General features: G+C 36.0%; 1 protein-coding gene across 4 annotated transcripts in view; it reads right to left on the bottom strand.

Annotated features, from left to right (window-relative positions):
* Window positions 1-3,521: 3,521 nt before the first annotated feature.
* The window catches only part of LOC125036036 (C-1-tetrahydrofolate synthase, cytoplasmic-like), a 17,421-nt gene continuing 942 nt past the window's right edge, over window positions 3,522-20,000 (bottom strand). For 2 of the 4 annotated variants that reach the window (XM_047628403.1, XM_047628400.1), the window contains exons 2-22: window positions 18,512-18,562; window positions 18,217-18,301; window positions 16,801-16,914; window positions 16,399-16,535; window positions 16,118-16,213; window positions 15,635-15,776; window positions 15,298-15,409; window positions 15,059-15,120; window positions 14,588-14,751; window positions 13,692-13,865; window positions 11,664-11,800; window positions 11,199-11,413; window positions 10,948-11,065; window positions 10,558-10,775; window positions 10,172-10,327; window positions 9,795-9,998; window positions 9,470-9,573; window positions 9,139-9,297; window positions 8,575-8,701; window positions 8,027-8,179; window positions 3,522-3,891 (exon numbers count right to left, since the gene is read on the bottom strand). In XM_047628403.1, the coding sequence (XP_047484359.1) occupies window positions 3,802-3,891; window positions 8,027-8,179; window positions 8,575-8,701; window positions 9,139-9,297; window positions 9,470-9,573; window positions 9,795-9,998; window positions 10,172-10,327; window positions 10,558-10,775; window positions 10,948-11,065; window positions 11,199-11,413; window positions 11,664-11,800; window positions 13,692-13,865; window positions 14,588-14,751; window positions 15,059-15,120; window positions 15,298-15,409; window positions 15,635-15,776; window positions 16,118-16,213; window positions 16,399-16,535; window positions 16,801-16,914; window positions 18,217-18,301; window positions 18,512-18,561 (2,817 nt within the window). In that variant the 5' untranslated portion in view covers window position 18,562 and the 3' untranslated portion in view covers window positions 3,522-3,801. Of the gene's footprint in view, window positions 3,892-6,919; window positions 7,018-8,026; window positions 8,180-8,574; window positions 8,702-9,138; window positions 9,298-9,469; window positions 9,574-9,794; window positions 9,999-10,171; window positions 10,328-10,557; window positions 10,776-10,947; window positions 11,066-11,198; window positions 11,414-11,663; window positions 11,801-13,691; window positions 13,866-14,587; window positions 14,752-15,058; window positions 15,121-15,297; window positions 15,410-15,634; window positions 15,777-16,117; window positions 16,214-16,398; window positions 16,536-16,800; window positions 16,915-18,216; window positions 18,302-18,511; window positions 18,563-20,000 lie in introns of all 4 variants that reach the window. The other 2 variants (XM_047628401.1, XM_047628402.1) reach the window with 2 other exon arrangements.

Below are 20,000 nucleotides of genomic sequence, written 5' to 3'. Positions count from 1 at the left end.
ATCAATCAAACCTGTCGTGAGGAACTAGAGATGGGCCGGGCCCCTGCCTGGCGGCTCGCCATGAGGGATCCTCGTAGGTGGAAGCGGAGGGTGGATGCGGCTATGCGCCCCTGCCGGCGTTAGCTCCATAATGATGATGATGATGAGACATTTCTACTCTCCCAACATGCTCAACTTCAACAACTATACCCCCACAACCTTCTTCATCAACTTCCCCCATCCTCCCTTATTACTACCTTACAACCTTATTGTCCACCTCCCCATAACACTACTCCCTCTTCCACACGCCCCAACTACCCCATCCTCCCTTATTACTACCTTACAACCTTATTGTCCACCTCCCCATAACACTACCTCCCTCGCACACATCTTACTGAGACATATCAGGGACCACCTGTTGAGGCACCAAAGACCGGAGCAATCTGGTTTCACTCATGGTAAGTCCACAATAGACCGCATCCTGGCGCTTCGAATCATTATAGAGCGCCATCGTGAGTTCGGACGTGGGCTGCTCGCAGCCTACATCGATCTCAAGAAGGCGTTTGACACGGTACATCGCGAATCTCTCTGGGAGATCCTGAGACTAAGAGGAATTCCAATAAGGATTATTGGACTAATAGCAAACCTGTATACAGGCAGTGAAAGTGCTGTAAAGTGTGGTGGGGGCCTGTCGAGCTTCTTCCCTGTTAGTTCAGGGGTGAGGCAAGGCTGTGTTCTTGCACCAACACTTTTCAACACTTGCATGGATTGGATACTGGGTAGAGCTACTGTCCAAAGTCACTGTGGAGCCACTCTGGACAATATCAAGGTTACAGACCTTGACTTTGCCGATGATGTTGCTGTACTCTCTGAATCTCTGGAAACCCTTGTGGCGGCTCTTGATGCATTTAGCAATGAAGCGAAGCCCCTGGGGCTAGAGGTCTCCTGGACCAAGACCAAGATCCAGGGTTTTGGGGGCCTGCTAGGAGACCCTGTACAGTCGATACGTGCTTGCGGTGAAAACATCGAAGTCACAAAGAGCTTTTTATACCTCGGTAGTGCATTTCACGACTCTGGGCTGTCAGACCAAGAAGTCAGTAGACGGATTGGCCTGGCAGCAGGGGTCATGAAATCTCTCGACAAGAGTATTTGGAGATGTCGGTACCTGTGCAGAAGGACCAAGTTACGTGTTTTCAAGGCCCTGATACTGCCAGTTTTACTCTATGGTAGTGAAACTTGGACACTATCTTGTGCTCTGGAATCTCGTCTTGATGTCTTTTGTAACAGATCCTTGCGCCGGATCATGGGCTACAGTTGGCGGGACCATGTGTCCAACCAACGGCTGCACCGTGAGACCGGTACAGGACCTGTTACTTGCACAATCCGTGATCGCCAACTCAGGCTATATGGCCACTTGGCTCGACTCCCACAGGATGATCCTGCCCATCAGGTTGTCTCTGTCCGAGACAACCCTGGGTGGAGGAGGCCTGTGGGACGATCGCGAAGGTCGTGGCTTGTCAAATCGATCAAACCTGTCGTGAGGAACTAGAGATGGGCCGGGCCCCTGCCTGGCGGCTCGCCATGAGGGATCCTCGTAGGTGGAAGCGGAGGGTGGATGCGGCTATGCGCCCCTGCTGGCGTTAGCTCCATAATGATGATGATGATGAGACATTTCTACTCTCCCAACATGCTCAACTTCAACAACTATACCCCCACAACCTTCTTCATCAACTACCCCCATCCTCCCTTATTACTACCTTACAACCTTATTGTCCACCTCCCCATAGCACTACTCCCTCTTCCACACGCCCCAACTACCCCATCCTCCCTTATTACTACCTTACAACCTTATTGTCCACCTCCCCATAACACTACCTCCCTCAACACTATTCCCTCTTCCACACGCCCCTATCCTTCTACTACCCCCATCTCTACAAAATTCTTAAATACTCTATTTAGCCTAGCCAAATGGGACCGATTTTTCGTGATCCCTCCCACAGCTTCTCACACTTTCTGCTTTGACAACCTGATTTCATTCCTCAAATGCATATACATCCTTCACTTGCTCTAACCCCTATACATTACCTTACCCGACCTTAACCCATTTACTCGTCAATTCCTTTGCCCAGCTTTGACAACTAATCACTAACTCAACCACCCTTCACTACCGTTTACTATAGTGCTACATGACCTTAGATGTCTAGCATATTTATTTTGCTTTTAACCATTAACCATTATATATATATATATATATATATATATATATACACATATATACATATACATATACATATACATATACATATACATACACACACACACACACACACACACACACACACACACACACACACACACACACACACACACACACACACACACACACACACACACACACACACATATGTTTATGTATATCAATTTATATTTATATATATATATATATATATATAAAATATATACATAAAATATATATAAAATATATATATAAAATATATATATATATGTATATATTTTAAATATATATAATATATATATATATATATATATATATATATATATATATATATATATATAAATGGTGTAAATTTCTGGATTACTTGATCTCATCTATTTACCCTATTCCTTGAACTTTTGGGTTTTTATTTCTATTAGTATTATTGGTATTAATAACATTATGGTCATCATTGTTAATATAATGTTATCAAGAATAATTATTGCAATAAAAAAAATGTTTAAAAAAATTCAAGTATTGAGGTATACATGTGAGATCTAGTAGGAGATGTAATTGACTTGTTAAGGGCTAAGTACTTGTAAAGCCATCTATGTGTAAACATATTTCACAAAAAAATATCTGCAGATGACTGTTTATATGTACATACTTTTACCAACTTTAATGGGTTAATACTAGTCTCTACATATGATGGATTTAAAAATAATGCTAAGTTAATATTGAATATGTTGATAGTTGATATTTATTTGATAATTTCTTGTCAAATGTGACATGCATTATACACATCCATTTTTGTATACAAGAGTAGGAATTACCACTGATATCTATAAATCAAAGTTGCCCTCCACTTATAAATTTCTATACTGGAAAGTATGTACTCTTGCACTAGGACAAAGGCTCCTAAACTACCAGCTGTACCTCCAATAGTACTGATCCCAGAACATAATTAATTACTGCAAATACAATATACAAGTGGTTCTGCCTACAGACACTTTTTATTGCTAGTCTACATTTTTAGAGAGATAGAGAGAGAGAGAGAGAGAGAGAGAGAGAGAGAGAGAGAGAGAGAGAGAGAGAGAGAGAGAGAGAGAGAGAGAGAGAGAGAGAGAGAGAGGAGAGAAACACTACTGGCTCTAAAGTTGACTGCAGCATTTGTTTATTTTTGGTTAATTAATTTATAAATGGAATACAATTTTGGAGCCTAAAAGTATTATAGGTATTTCCAAACCCTCTCCATATTTTATTTTCTGTTATGCATCCAAAAAATAAAATATCCTCACTACATTGTCTGTTAAATCAAACTACTTAATACCCAAATTCTTTGTATTTGAACCAACCACAAAAATAACCTTTGCAAATACATCAACAATATATTTAATTTTGCTTAAAGATTCATCACATATATCTATAAACCATGCAACTAAACTTTCCAGAATATAAACCATCCTTACATTTTGCTACTTTTCATATACAAAATAAAACTACAAAAATGGCACAAATATATCACACCAAGGAACATGTATCCTGTAATAAATTTTGAGCAAATGACTTTTTTCTTCTTTCTCTCTTTTATTTCAATCTTCCTGATTCTAGAAGAGTCCCAGAACTTCTTCCGTTTCCAAGTCCAGATCGATGTCATATATGCAAGGCCTTGTAGGGAGTCCAGGCATTGTGCTCATCTGCAAAGGTTGGAATTTTTCTTTTTAGAAATGCTGGGTGGTAAAAATTAATTTTAGCAAGCTGTAATGATTATATTTACACTGAAATCATGTGACATGCCAGAATAACAATATAAAAAATTAAAAAGAAAAAGTAAAGAAAAAATAAAAAGAAAGCAAAGAAAGAAAAAAATTGTATGCATATATTATATATATATATATATATATATATATATATATATATATATATATATATAAAATATATATATATATAAAATATATATATAAAATATATATATATAAAATATATATATATAAAATATATATATATATATATATATATATATATATATATATATATATATATATATATATATATATATATATATATATGTATTTACACACACATACAACACACACACACACACACACACACATATATATATATATATATATATATATATATATATATTGATATTATATGTATCATTAATAATATAAGGGAAAAACATGGAAATAAGAGATAAAGAGTTAAGAAGTTTTGTGTTGTGTTCTGGTTACTCTTACCTTCATAGTAAGGACATTACCATCATAATCATTGTTTGCTAATTATATGTATTGTATATTGATGTATGATGTATATATAATGCCATATGGTCATATCCTTGTAACATTTATACAAATAAATAAAATAAAATGTATTTTGACCTTACTAATATAATCAAAATCTATCACTATGAACTTTTATGCTCAAAATCTTATGAACAAACACCTCACCATAATTTAAGCAACAATGATGAATGAAATACATAAATCAACTCTACAGGATTCAGAACAAAGTTTCTCTTCTAGGATAGCATATAAATATTTCCTACTGTTATTTGTGTATATCAAATCATGTAAAAGATCATCTATACATTAGAGGACTTTTTCATAGACATTTGAGATGTGAACAAAATCTGCAAAGCCAGTTATTTGCATTGACATAAATAAACGGCACTAACACCAAAGAAAAGGTGCATTAAAATGTAAAGCAAAAAAATCTCAAATGTTCTGTAGGTACCTGTGTATACGGGAATTAATAAGTAAAATCATTTTGGAACCTTCCAGGAGTCAAAAAAATAAAAAAATTTCATTGTCCAATGAAAATATGTGTATTAATAATTTAATAGCTCATTGGCAAACACAAATCATAAGCAATAAATAGATAAACAAATCCTTAAGAATTTGTCCTTGGTGTACAAATAAAACTAAATGATTTAATACAGATTTACAATGGTGTAAAACATGCAGAAGTGTATCTCAAATTGTAGAGAAACCAAACAATTAGATTATGCAACTTTGGGTATACTAATAAAGCTGTTCCTTTATAAAGTTATATTGTATTCAACAACTTTCTTTTCTTATGTAAAGTATTGTAGAAATCCTCACTCCTTCAAGGTTTCTAATACATCAACCACAGGTGTGTGCAACCTGGCTAGCTGCTTGCTAGGCTGTCAAAAGAAGAGCTGATACCCCTTAACCCGACCCGGACTGGTCACATGTATCAGTGTCATAACAAACCGCTTGGTCTGCTGGGTACGTCTGTACACACAGTGACATGCCAGAGCTTGTGGGGTGGGACGTTCAGCTTGATGTCGCTGACTCCTGCGCTCAGTGTCTGGCTGTTGCCAGAAATCACTTGAGGTTATCATGCTCAGGGATATCTGCTCACCCGGCAGTGATGGGTTAACGACCCCTTAACTACGGGTCACGTCTATAGACATCAAAACAAACTGCTCAAAATGTGGCGCGTGGCTGTAGTACGCTGCAGCGGCACGCTAAAGAGCTATGATCTGGTGATTTGGCTTGATGTACCAAACTCCCGCACTCAAAGTCGGCGTATTGCCATTGATCGCCACAGCGTAATTTTTTTTTTTTTCTTCACCCATCACCATGGGGTTAAGTAGCAACTGCAAGCTTTCACTCTGTCTAGGCAGTCCTTAATTAAATGTAGCCAAGGCCATGTTATCTGACAGGTTGTTTGAGGATGCATTTAACTTTTGGTAAATTTTGATTAAGAGAAATAATCTGCTTTTGAAAGAGGCAGATGAGAGGGAAGAGGAAAAAAAAATTATAGGGTTGTGTTGAGGTTGTCATTCCTCATTACTCTAAAGTATTGTCACATTTACATATGGAAAAGTCATCCCTTGAGGTATTTTTTAGTAGTTTAAGAAGCCTAGTTAGAAGTCTCTATAATTATAGTAATGTTATCATTACCATAATTTGTCTTAGTCTTACTACAAATAGATCTAAATTTCATCATTCCCATAAAAGTAATCATCATGTTATGAATATCACCCTATTCTCTCACAATAATTTTGACTATTCTGGCATTCAATCTGGGGCACTCAGCTTCCGGCAGGCAAGCAGTGGCAGAGCATGTGTCACTCCATGTTACTCAGCAATATATATATTCTATAAGCCATTAGTTATCAAGGCTGAAACATTTGTGTGGTAGTATGGGGTCTGGATTTGTGTGCCAAGCAGTTAATATACACACTTGGCGTGACATCAACTCACATCATGTCACCTGGAGTTAATATTTACTATTAATTTCATTAACTGATTTAAGAGGAGGGGATGAATCCCTTCTGTGCCAAGTTAATAATAAAATCATAATAGATTCAAGTTTAAAAATAAACTATAAATAAATTACAATAATACCTGTAGTATAATAATGATAACAACATTACGGCTCTAACCAAAGCACAAGCACTACTGCTACCTACTACCAATATCACTATTTCTACACCACCAACTATCACTATAACTGCTACTACTGCACATATAACAAACCTCTTGTTTCTTGGATCATAAATTAAAAATTGTGTATATAGTTTTTCAAAAGGTATATACATTTATACAAGGAAATCAAATCCAATAAGCAATATTAAGTTTAAACTTGTGCACCACTGTGTCATCAGAGTGAAACAATAATTCTGGGTATTAAGCCAGACCCATTCAGGAGATGCTTTACAATCCAAGATTTTGAATAGTCAAGACTTACCTCTGGGCCTCATTGAGCCTTCACTTGGGAACGAAACGCCGCACCCAATGCAGGCCGCGGGCCAACGGAGGTGGACGTGGGACTTGCCCAGACTCCTTCTATGAAGTGACACACTCGTGATCATGCATGGATTTTTGGGGGGGGATATAGAACTCTAAATTCTACATGCTAATGTCAGGAATACAGCACACTGCAAGCTAGGTTGTGAATAGTGTAGACTGATAAGGAGATAACTATGATATAAGAGGACCCCTGAGTGGATATCCAAAAGAAAAATTGTTCAGGCCTATGCTGTTTATCATGTAGTTACAACTTAACTTGCAAGATTTAAAAAAAGGCGGCATCATATTCCAATTTACTTGAAAAAGAAAGAAAAAAAAAATCAAATAACTATATATTTCCCTGAGTGGTTAATCTACATCTACTCCTGATTACAGTCAAATAACTCAAAAATATTCCTCCGCTCCTTGTTAAAAGTTACTGATTTTCATTTCCTTCTCTTGCTGTGCTATGTTTGACCTTGTTAGAATGAAAGACAGGTTAAAAACCCATAACAAATAGCATTCAAAGAGTCATATACGATCAACTTCAGTCACAACACAAAAATTCTTCCTCCCACCAAAGCAACAGGTTTGAGAAACTTCCCCTTTGCATGGCTTCTAATGATCTATAATGAAAAATTACATCTTGCTTTTAACTGCAGTGAATAATCAACTTTTCAATTCTTTTCTTACAAAATAATTTCCAGTCAAAAGAATAACTATAAAAAATGACTGATGAACTGTTTTTCTTTCTTTCCTTTTTATTACTATTAATTTAGCTTCATCACCTCTAAGTCTGGTAGAAGGAAGCAAGGGATATATTCTGGCATGTAATACAATACCCAAAAACATACCGTCCAACACAATTCGTCAGTATTGTCAACTTTTAAGTTCACCAAAAAATGAAAAATCCATGCAACTAAGAATAATAATACTAAGAGGTCTGATAATGAATTCATATTTTACTTCACTCAGGAAAATCAAGATCATAAGAGATCACTACCAAAAGGGAATGAAAAACCATGCAGATAAAATATGATTGAATGCCAACACCCTTCGTCCTTACCGTGCCAATGAGAGGATAGAGGAATCCTGCTCCAACTGAAGCTCGGACGGCCCTCACAGGGATGGTGAAGCTCTTTGGAGCTCCCTTTAAGCTTGGGTCAGATGTCAGGGAGAGGTGGGTCTTGGCCATGCAGATTGGGAGGTCATTGAAGCCCTGGAAAAAATATGTTGATAAGAAATATGTTCTGCTGGCCTTTAACCCTTCTCAAACTACTATTATAGTATTTTGGTCCTTGAAGCACATGGACACATACATATTGGGGAGGGAAGGTACCAAAAGGAAACAAAAAAATCTCACAAATTAAAGAACAAGATATACCCATAACAATAATAATAATAATAATAATAACAATAACAATAATAATAATAATAATAATAATAATAATAATAATAACAATAATAATAATATAAAAAGGAAAAAGAAGAAGAAAGAGAAGAAAAGGGGGGAAAAGGGGGAAAAAAGAAGAAAGGAAGAAAGGACAAAAGAAAATAAGAAAAAGAAAGAAAGAAAGAAAGAAAGAAAGAAAGAAAGAAAAAAAATAATCTAACCTGCTTCTTGTAACGATTGATTTGTTCTTGTGCTTCTGGTTTAATCTCAACATCATCTGCACCATAAATCTTCTGAGCAATAGCCCTGATTTTGTCCTCAATTGGCAGCTCTAAGTCGTAGAGGAACCTACAAGATAAGGATAAAGAAAGCATACATAAATGATGCACAACACAAACCATAAACCTAGTTTAAATTGGAAGGAAGTATATTGTGTCTATAACATCACAAATTCTTGTAATATGTGTTTTTATTCAATCTATCAATCTCTTTTTAACTGAGCACATGGATCCCAAGTGAAAAATAGACCATATAATATGAAGGTGCAAAAACTGTAGATACATGGCAATCAATGCATGAACCAACACAAGCTAGATATTGAAGTCTGCAAAGGCCCTAAAATAAGATAATAATGTGGCATTAGCTACAAAGAGAATACATTCTAACAAGTATACAAAACCCATACAAAGTATAGAGAAATACAGCTATTTTCCAAGATATATATTTATAGGTATGAAAAAGCAAAGCAAAGCATTCTTAGTTTCATTCCATCAGTATTGTCTTACTTGAAGTCTGAGGGTTGGCTGGAAGCTTTAGCAACAGATTCTGCAAGTTGCACAGCACCTGAGCCTCCCTTGGCCCAATGGTTGCAAATGACTGCATCAGATGCCCCTGCTTCAAGTGCCAGTTTCTTGATCAGTCCAAGTTCTGCCTCTGTGTCTGATCTGAAGAGAAAGAGAGGCAAATTATTTAAAAAAATAATAATTACATTCTAAAAAGTCTGATCATCTTCAAAATATAAGATCTTGCATCATAAGTGAAGTAGTTCAAAACTTCTCCAAACAAAAGAAAAAAAAGAAAACAGTATTGCATAAAAAGAAACCTCAGATAACGTACGCAAAAGCATTGATTGCAACGACTACTGGAACACCAAACATGCGACCATTCTCAATCTGTTTGCCTAAGTTGCTGAAGCCCTTTTCAACAAGTTCCAAGTTTTCCTGTGGAAATACAGTTCACACTGAAGTCTGTGCTATGCCTTGAAAAGTAAAGCACTAAAAGAAATGTGAAAGAAATAAAAGAAAAAAAGAAAAAAATGATACATCATATTCCTATGAAAATTATTTCAGGATTTTTTTTCGTGCAAGAGATATTTCTCCTATAGTGATATACTGATATAGAAAGAAGAAAATAAACAGAGGTGAAAAGGAGAAAAACTTACATCTGTATAGGCTGCAGGAAGTGGGACTCCAGGGGTGACTGCTGGACCGCCGCCATGCATCTTGAGTGCTCGCACGGTTGCCACCAAAACTACTGCATTTGGCACCAAGCCAGAGTAACGGCACTTGATATTGAAGAACTTCTCCATGCCAATGTCAGCACCAAAACCAGCCTCAGTGACTACAAATCCATCATTTCCAACAAGCTGTAGTTTAAAAATGGACCGTATGATTGTCAGGTAGTGCAACTGGTATTACAAAATATTAAAACTACAGCATAAGCAACATCAAAACATAGTTAAGGTAAAATAAAATATTAAAATTCCCACAAGACAGTATTAACAACAAGAGTAATAACAAAAATATAAAGGCCTCAAACCTTGAGTGCAATCTTGTCAGCCAGAATGGAGGAATTCCCATGTGCAATGTTGGCAAAAGGCCCTGCATGGACAAACACTGGTGTCCCCTCCAGAGTCTGCATAAGGTTTGGTCGAATGGCATCCTTCATTAGCACAGTCAATGCTCCACTGGCTCCCTTTGAAGAGAAAACAGGTAAAAAAAATATAGTAATTTATACAAAGACAAGTAAAAATAAGTTAATACATAAGAGAAGATAAAAAAAGTAAATATATTATATTCTTACATCTACAAAATATGAAGAATATTAACAAATCACAAAATTTACATTTTAGTCTTTTTATATATATCCACAATACACAAGTTAATACTACAACCACCACCACTCCAAAAAATCCAAGTCCCTACAAGATCCTCAGCTGTGACAGGGTTCCCAGAAGTGTCTGAAGCCACGACCATCTTGCCGAGCCGCTCCCTCATGTCGGCCAGAGAGGTGGTCAGGGCCAGAACAGCCATAATTTCACTGGCCACACTGATGTCAAACTGGCATTCGCGTGTCTTATCCTTCTCAGTTGGGCTCTGGCCAATTGTTATCTTACGCAGGAACCTGTCATTTGTGTCCAAGACTAGGAGAGAAAGTGAGTGAAATTAAATGTAAAAAAAGAAAGAAAAGAAAAAGAAAAAGAAAGAAAGAAAGAAAAAATAAAATCAATCTCCATATGCATATATACAAACTACATTACTTATTATCTCTCAACTGAAAATTTACAGTCATTTCTATGTCTGCCAAAGACAAACCTCTCTGCCATGTGATGGTAGATGGATCAATATTCAGCCGCACAAACTTTGTTATTTCCTCCTCTGTCAGTTTGTCTGGGTTGGTTTCTACAATGCCGAGCTTCTTCAGGCGATTCAGCTGTATAATAGATATTGCGTGTTTTTTTCTTCTAAAATTACAAATGAAAAACTTTCAGCATTTTAGCAAATCAAAAAACAAAAGACTATGAAGAAGAAAAACAATAATTTAAGGATGTACATCAAATATTTACCTGGATCTTGGAAAACTCTCTCCCAGTTTTCAGCTTAGGAACAAGGCGGTTGTAGAGAGCCTGATCTGTCTGTGTGGACTCATGGAACATTCTGGCATCAATCTGAGCAGCTAGAAGGTTATTGGCTGCTGTGATTGCATGGATGTCACCAGTCAGGTGGAGGTTGAACTCGTCCATTGGAATAACCTGAGAGTAGCCTCCACCAGCAGCACCTCCTGAAACACAATTGTGATGTGGTTGATTGTTTGAATGACTTTGTCTATTAAATGTTTTTACAACTTTTTTTGGAGATCTTGAGTAATAGAATGAGAGACAAAAATAAATGAAAAAGACAAGGTAAAACTGAAAAAAAAAGAAAAAAAAAAGAAAAAAAAAAAGAAAAAGAAACTTAACCAAGAACAAAGTCAAATTCTTGTTAAATTAAAAAATTCCCACTTGCTCAGAGACTTGTAACACAATACAAACCTTTAATGCCGAAAGTGGGTCCCTGGGAAGGTTGGCGGACACAGGCAAACACATTCTTCTTTAGATGTGCACCGAGAGCTTGAGCTAGACCAATGGTGGTTGTGCTCTTCCCCTCTCCCAGTGGAGTTGGAGTAATGCTGAAATAAAACACAAGGTAGATATATTCTTGATGTTGTTAAATTGCCTATATAAATGTTAAAAAGGTAGGGAAATATTACTATAGTCTCTTATTCATTTTTTATTTATGTAACAAAAGTGTGAAAAAAATATTTTCCATATCACAGATACACAGTTTCATTTTTTTTTCTTTTATTATTATTTTTTTTTTTTATTCAGAGGGCTGTCTGGTATTTTTCAGGCTGTTCCTCATTTTGGAAAAATCTGGGTTATGTGCATTTTTGACAACTTTTGACCTTAGGGTACTACTAAGCCCCCCTTAGAGTGTGTGAGTGTGAGTGTGAGTGTGAGTGTGAGTGTGAGTGTGAGTGTGAGTGTGAGTGTGTGTGTGTGTGTGTGTGTGTGTGTGTGTGTGTGTGTGTGTGTGTGTGAGTGTGTGTGAGTGTGTGAGTGTGTGTGAGTGTGTGTGTGTGTGTGTGTGTGTGTGTGTGTGTGTGTGTGTGTGTGTGTGTGTGTGTGTGTGTGTGTGTGTGTGTGTGTGTGTGTGTGTGTGTGTGTGTGTGTGTGTGTGTGTCGTGTGTGTGTCGTGTGTGTGTGTGTGTGTGTGGTGTGTGTGTGGTGTGTGGTGTGTGTGTGTGTGTGTGTGTGTGTGTGTGTGTGTGTGTGTGTGTGTGTGTGTGTGGTGGGGGGTACCGCAGGAGAGTTATCTCCAGGAAATCATGAATTCCTATATTTCTTTGGAAAAATGGTCATTGCATTGTACTTAATCAAAGAACTGTAAACTATAGATTGTATGTGATTTGTTCATAGAAATTCCACCTGAATACAATTTCTTAGTAAGTAATTTTGAATATATTTCTTGCTCTAGGAATTTTTTGAAAGCCTTACTTATTATTTTCCTAGAATTTTTCCCGAGAATAGCCTACATATCATAGATTTAGAAGATAATAGATATTTGTATGTACATTCATCTCAAATAGGTTTGCTAAGCCCCCTTTAGAATTTTTGTAGAGGTTTTGGCTATTAGCATTACCTAAAATTACATGTTAACAGTTAAAAATTTTTCCAACCAAAACAAATAAATATGGGTTTATCAATACGTTCTTAATAAAACTGTCCTGATGGTGAATGAGTCTCTATTCTAACCCTTTTATAAGTTTCTTTTAGAATATACATTTTTTTTTTTTTTCAGAAGCATAAAATTTGTGTTCCTTACAAAGTAATTAGAATAAAATCATATAAATTTACCTACTTTTTATAAAAAATCTATCAATCCATCAAACGTATAGCTATCATTTGAGATAATTAGTTAAACTTAAAAATAATAGGGATTTGGAATCTTCATCGAGCAAGACTAAATATATAAAAACTTGAATTCTCTCCTAAAATATTGAGAATCAATCCCCCCCCCCAAAAAAAGAGGATGATAAATCAGAAAAAATGGAGTTTTATCTCAGGGTTTTAATTTTCTTTGCAGACAACTCCAGGATGCAAATCTTGAACTTTGGAATTGGGTCTTGTTTTTTGGAAAAAATATTCTCTACATCCTGAGATAAGTATGGTGGACAGGCACAACTGAATAACTACTGAATAAAATGTGATCAGTCCCATCCTCAATTTTAAAAGATTATGTCCTTGGCCTATTTGGGAAAAAATAAGCTTTATAATTACTGTTACCGACTTCTTTTTCTTTTTTTTCCTACAAGTCGTACTTTTTCAATACAGTTCTATATTTCTTGACATGATGATTCCCTAATAATTCATTCCTAATACCTTTCATTTCCTTAATGGCATACAAAGATAGCATGGGAAAAAAAAAAAAAAAAGATGAAGAAAAAAAAGGCCCCAAAAACAGATTATGAAGAAAATAAAAGGTAGAAGAGAAGGAAGAGGAGATAAATGTTTACTCACCCTGCAACAACAACATAGCGGCCATCCTGCTGTGATGCAAGACGCTGCAACACGGACAGTGACACTTTTGCTTTCTTCTTGCCATACATGTCAACCTCAGGAGGCAGAAGACCAATCTCATCTGCAAGCTCTGCAATATCCTTAGGTGTCTGGGCACGAGCAACCTCTATGTCACTGGAAATGAAGCCGTACTATGATATTGTTGATCTAGTTTCAGTCTTTAATGTACAATATACATTCATTTTATCTGATTTGCCCATAAAGTCAGAGGATACTTGATCAAGTGTATTTGCATATTCATTACCCAATTAAAGTTAAATTCATCAAGCACAGACTCAAAAACTGGCAGGCAGTTTTTTTTTTCTATCTTCCTGTCAATAGGAGTGAGTGAGTGTCAGGAAGCTATTCTGGCAAGTTTTCTCCTAAACACATCCTCTTGTACCTATATGCACCCAATAATAATCATAAGTGTCTCATGGTGCCTATTTTAATAAACAAATGTTGAAAGTCTAACATAAGAGTTCTTGATATGTATGACTTGTATACCCACCACTATATGCGTTGTCTACTAGCATAGTCCCCACACAATTTTTAATATGAATGAATGAAGTGAGTATAAAATTATATTCTTCCTCCTTACAAACAAGGATATATCCCTTGCAATCCCCTTTCCCTGTAAACACTAAAATGTTTATTTGAGTATAGTTTACTATTTTCTTTTAACTATATATGCATTTGTTTTTTTCACTATATGGATAAAAAGGACTACATATCTTTATTACGTGTGCTTTTCATTTACAAATAGAGTGTAGGATTCCTAAAGTAGCAGTTAATCTTGAGGAACCATCCTGTTCCTTGAGATGATAAATTTAAACACATTTGGAAGACAAGCTAACCTGGGAACCTTTTCCAGAGGTTCAAGAGGCAAGTATCTGATCTTCCAATCATGGACTCGCATCTGAGCAGCTGCCTTCTGAGCAGATATGACTGTATTTTGCATGAGCATAGCAACAGTCATAGGGCCTACACCACCAGGCACAGGTGTGATAACAGATGCCACCTTTTGACCAACAAGAGATAGCAGGTGTTAAAAAAATAAACTTTCTTGGTTAAATGACTAGATACAAAATATATATAACATCATATAGCTAATGAGTAGGCTCCATGTTGAAAAACTGTAAATAAACAATGAAGAGAAGAACAAGAAAGCACACAAATATGCCAAAGGCCATTTTGCTGTACTGCTTCCTCAGGGTATGCCCTCAAGAAGCAATACATTGAAATGGCCTTTGGCATATTTATGTGCTTTCTTGTTCCTTTTTCCAATATTTTATGTACATTATATAATGAAATCTAATTTTACAAACCTTTGAGGCTTCAGCATAAGCTACATCTCCTACAAGACGGCTTCCTGATTTCTTGGTGGCATCTGCATTCAGAAAAAAAAAAAATAATAAATAAATACCTTTCCTCAGGCACATTGAAATCCTTTTTGAGGTAACATAACTACTGCATCTTTTATCAAGTACATACGCAATCATAATTTACGATTTCTGCATCATCCATGCTTAATTAAAGAAAAGTGTTCTATCCATTAAAAACTTACCTGGAATAGCATTAATGCCACAGTCAATGACCACAGCCCCTGGCTTAACCCAAGAGCCTTTCACAAACTCAGGTCTTCCAATACCTACCACCAAGATGTCAGCAGTTCGTACCTACAGAACAATGGTACATTATAATCAAATCCTGAGATTGTAAGTGATTATGGTAATAAAAATGACAACAAACTTGTATTGTATCACTGCAGTTAAGCTGAAAATAAATTCAGGATCAGAATATAAAGAAGATAAGATAATAATGATAATAATGATGATGATAATGATGATTATAACAATAATAAAAGCTCTAAAAACATTCCAGTAAGTAGGCATGATACTCACAGTTCCTTCCAGGTCTGCTGTGCGAGAATGGCAGGTGGTGACAGTAGCGTGATGCCACTTTAGGAGCTCAGCCATGGGTGTGCCGACAATCTTACTACGGCCCAAAACGACTGCACTTGCTCCCTGAATCTTGGCACCCGATCTAATGTAAGGAAGCTTGTTTTTATGCCTACTCTCTATAAATAGCTTCAAGCTGAGTGCTATACCTCCTCTGGTAAGACACTGGTCAATTTGTTACACAAAGCATTTCAGACTACAGTCATATTATGTAACACAATATGTTTGGTTGACTTTTTTATGGAAAACTATACAAAGAAGCCAACACATTATGCTCTTCAACTACTTTAAGCATGAAGTATGTTCAAGATAAATTCTCAAAATACAGAACAAGCTATATTATACCAGCACAGGAGAAGATCTACACATAAAAAATATATATAAATGTATATACAGTAACAACAAAAATCCATAACAGTATTTCACCTTCTGATGAGTTCCATGCAGCCGTTGGGAGTGCATGGCAAGAACCCACCACTTAGCATGCCATGAGAAAGTTTACCGGCACTTGCTGTAGTCAACCTGTGGGAAAGAGAAAGACTTGGCTCAATTTCATTAATAATGGGTATATTCCACATACAGAGATATGGCACGGTAGACAAATTGAGAAAGACATAAAATGATTAGAGGTAGACAAACAGAGTTCAAAGACAGACAAAGAGAACTGCATCCTAGACAAAGCCAAAATAATAATAAAAAAGACTCACCCATCAACATCTTTATCAGGGGAAATGGTGTCCAAAACAAGGTCTGAATCTATTTCATTGTCTGATTCAAGGGGCATCTGCACAATCATGCCATGGATGTTTGGGTCATTGTTCAGCTTCTTAACCTCTTGGACAAGCTATTGGCAAAAAGGGAATTAAAAGTAAAATTAAAATGAAAAAAAAAAAAAAAAAATAAAGACATATTCATATTTATGAATAAAAGGTATAGGTCAGTGAAATAGTTGTATATAGAGAAGAGGAAGAACAGAAAATTATAAAAATGACAAAGAAGACCAGTTATAAGAGTATTCACCACGATATTATCACTTCAAATATATTCCACGGACAGAAATAAAGACAGAGAAAAACATAGTGAAATGGAAAGAGAAAGGAGGTACCTACCTGTGACTGTGTAATGGAACGGGGAAACTGGATATGTTGGGCTCTGATTCCTATTTCCTCGGCTGCTCTTATCTTCATGCGGATGTACACGTTACTGTCTTCACGTGCCCCAACCTACGTAGAAATGAAGGAAAAAGTCAAAATATAGAAAATCAATACAATCTACATTCTAAAAAAAAGTAAATAAAATAAAATAAATAAATAAATGAAAATAAATAAATTAATTAACACTGAAACAGAAAACAATGAGTATGCTCACATGTTGTACCTATGCAAAGTCCAATCACATCCAATTTTTTTCTCATTTGCTCATGATGTTTCCATTGTGGAGGTATGTACTGAAATGACCTGACATAACTCATTACTGCAATATATCAACCAGTCCATATATCAATAAACACATATTACAATGATTTGGAATTATCAATGCCTGCTATTTCATGTGTCTGTAAATCTAGTAGACCAATCCTTTTAACATTACAATATATGTTTAAGATTTTCTAATAATTCATGTTTAAAAAAAAAAAAAAAAAAAAAAAATGACAAAGACCTATTGAGAAATGTTTTGTTTCCATTTTTGTGTTGATTGCAAGTCATTTTTCAAACAATATAGTGGCCTTGTAGAAAAAATAGACATTAGGGTGCATCATAATATATGAGACCCCAAGTGAAAACAAATTACTGACTGAACTGATAAAAGTGTAAATTCGGAGCAATTCTCAAATAGCAAATTACATATAATGAACACATTATTCTGTATCTTATACCAAAGAGAAAGGCTGCTTTTCTATTTGCTGCAGTGAAGTTGCAAACCCCAACTGTTTTGAATTTGCTACCTTGAGGGTCTTGAAGGCAGAGCCTCTGGCAAGGGGATTTGGTGGGTATAAGGTTTGGATATATTGCATAATGGCCACAGGGATCCAGGGGAGTGGAGTCCCTTTACTAGAACATTTGGTTAGAGTGCAATGTACAAATACCACAGGGTCTAATGTGCCAAGTCTTCTTGCTAGGAAATGTATGGTTAGAAAATATTGTATAAACATTAAAGAATGCAGGGTGTCAAGTCTCCTGGTTAGAGAATATATCATTATAACATTATATAAATGACTTTGGGGCCCAGGGGGTAGAGACTACTGGCTCAAGTAATGACATATTGCATAAAAGCTACGGGGGTGGTCTAGTGGGTGGAGCACCATGCCTGGGTGGAGGTTTATAGTATTTAAATAGACATTACCAAAAGATGGGGTGGATTTCAGCAGACTTTTCCCAAAGCAAGCTTTAGGCCTGTAGACATTCACTGATGGCAGACATCTATAATTTCACTGGCCAATTTCATTTTTGTGTGTGGTGCTTTTGCATACCTTGACCATATAAAGGACTTTCTACCTCTTTAAAATGCTCTTAAAGACTCTTTACCTGTACAATGGCTAGTCCAGGTGCAAACTCTGGGAACTCCTGTTTGAGGGTAGCGACCTGCTCTTTCAACTTACTGCGGACATCTCTGCAGGGAGGTAAAATTTAATAAAGATAACCTTTACAAAATATCTATATATAAACATCAGATTTCTGGGGTGCAGCATTTAGTTTTACAAAACTGATACGATATTAACATCATGATATCTCACTTGAAGACCAACTTTAATATTAAATAACATTATGAATATGTAATATGACTATCAACATTAATTAACATGGTAACTAAATCACTTACTGAGCCACCTCCTTCCCCGACAAAACCCTTGCTGCCTTTTCTTCAGCCATTCTGAAATATAAAACTTACAGGTAAGACAGCATAAACTCAATGGGAATTTGAACTAGGTGAATCTGCATATCATATTCATAAATATACGTCATTTTATTGAGCATCGTTATATTTTATGTATTAGAATAAACCTTAAAAAATATAATAAAGAAATAAAACAAAATACTGACAACACAATGATTGGGAAGATATATTCTCAAACAGGTTCTACAGCAGTTTAAATCGATTATCAATACTATAAGAATATGTCCACTTCTGAAATTCATCTCAATACATTTATCTTATCTTGTTATATATATAAAAAAAAAAAAAAAAAAAAAAAAAAATTATAATACCCTTATAAAAAGAAAAGGAAAAGGAACAGAGAAGAAAAAAAAGTGCTATGAAGAAATACAAGAGAAGAAAGAGGAACAAAAAAAAAAAAAAAAATACCCAGTGTACAGGAAATTGTGAATAATATACTATCAAAAAATCCCTCACCTATCTACATAAGAGAGTTAAGAGATTAAAACATAGCCCTAACAGTTTATCAGAGGCTACAGGGCTGCCACAAAAAAAGAGAAGAAAAAAAAAAAGAGAAAAAAAAAAAAGAGAAGAAAAATGCCCTCAAGCAAGTCTCCTAGATTCCCCATTGCCAATTATGCATTTAAGAAAATGATTGGCTGAAATTACATGAATCTCTGCCCATTGAACTGCCCACCTTAAAAAACTCTATGCCATTCAATGATACCCTTCCAGAGAAACCAACAGCAATATATCAATACTAAATCAGGGGTCAAAAGAAGACACAAACAGAATCTTAACATCCTCAGAGAAGGGCAGACAGGCACCACATGGCAACCACCACTGTGACCTTGGCTGGTGGTCACTAAGGCTGGTCTCCCTTCACTCTTTCAGTCCCATTTGGGTTTTATTGAAGAGGAGAGAAGGGATAGGGAGAAGTAAGATGGATGAAGAAGAAAGGGAGAGTAAGAGAGGGAGGATGAAAGGGGAAGAAGAGTAAATAATAGGAGAGATAGGAAAGATAGGAGTGGGGGAGAGGGAGGGGGGATGAGAAAAAGAGGGAGAGGGAGAGATAGAGGGAGAGAGGGAGAGGAGGAGAAAATGGAGAAAAAGATGAAGATGTAAAAGAATGACAAGAAGACAATGAAGGAGAACGAAAAGGAGGGAGAGGAAAGTATATAAAAAAAAAAAAAAAAATCCTCTCCATCCATATCTATGAGAAAATCATTATCAAGTATAATAAACCAAACCACACAAAATTGATGTATAATATTAACATCTATCTCCATCTCCATCCCTCTCCGTCCAATGAGATCAAAAGGAAAGAAGTTCAGAGCAAAATGTGCTGAACACACCTCCCTCCTCCAGCCTGTGATTGGCCGGTCTCCCTCACACCACAGATGCGCAAGTGTTCATTCTGTTGCCAAGTGTGCAT

Source organism: Penaeus chinensis, chromosome 20 (genome assembly GCF_019202785.1).
Source record: "Penaeus chinensis breed Huanghai No. 1 chromosome 20, ASM1920278v2, whole genome shotgun sequence".
NCBI classification, from domain to species: Eukaryota; Metazoa; Arthropoda; class Malacostraca; order Decapoda; family Penaeidae; genus Penaeus; species Penaeus chinensis.
The sequence above is the reverse complement of the archived record's forward strand: the minus strand, read 5'-3'. Positions and strand labels throughout refer to the sequence as shown.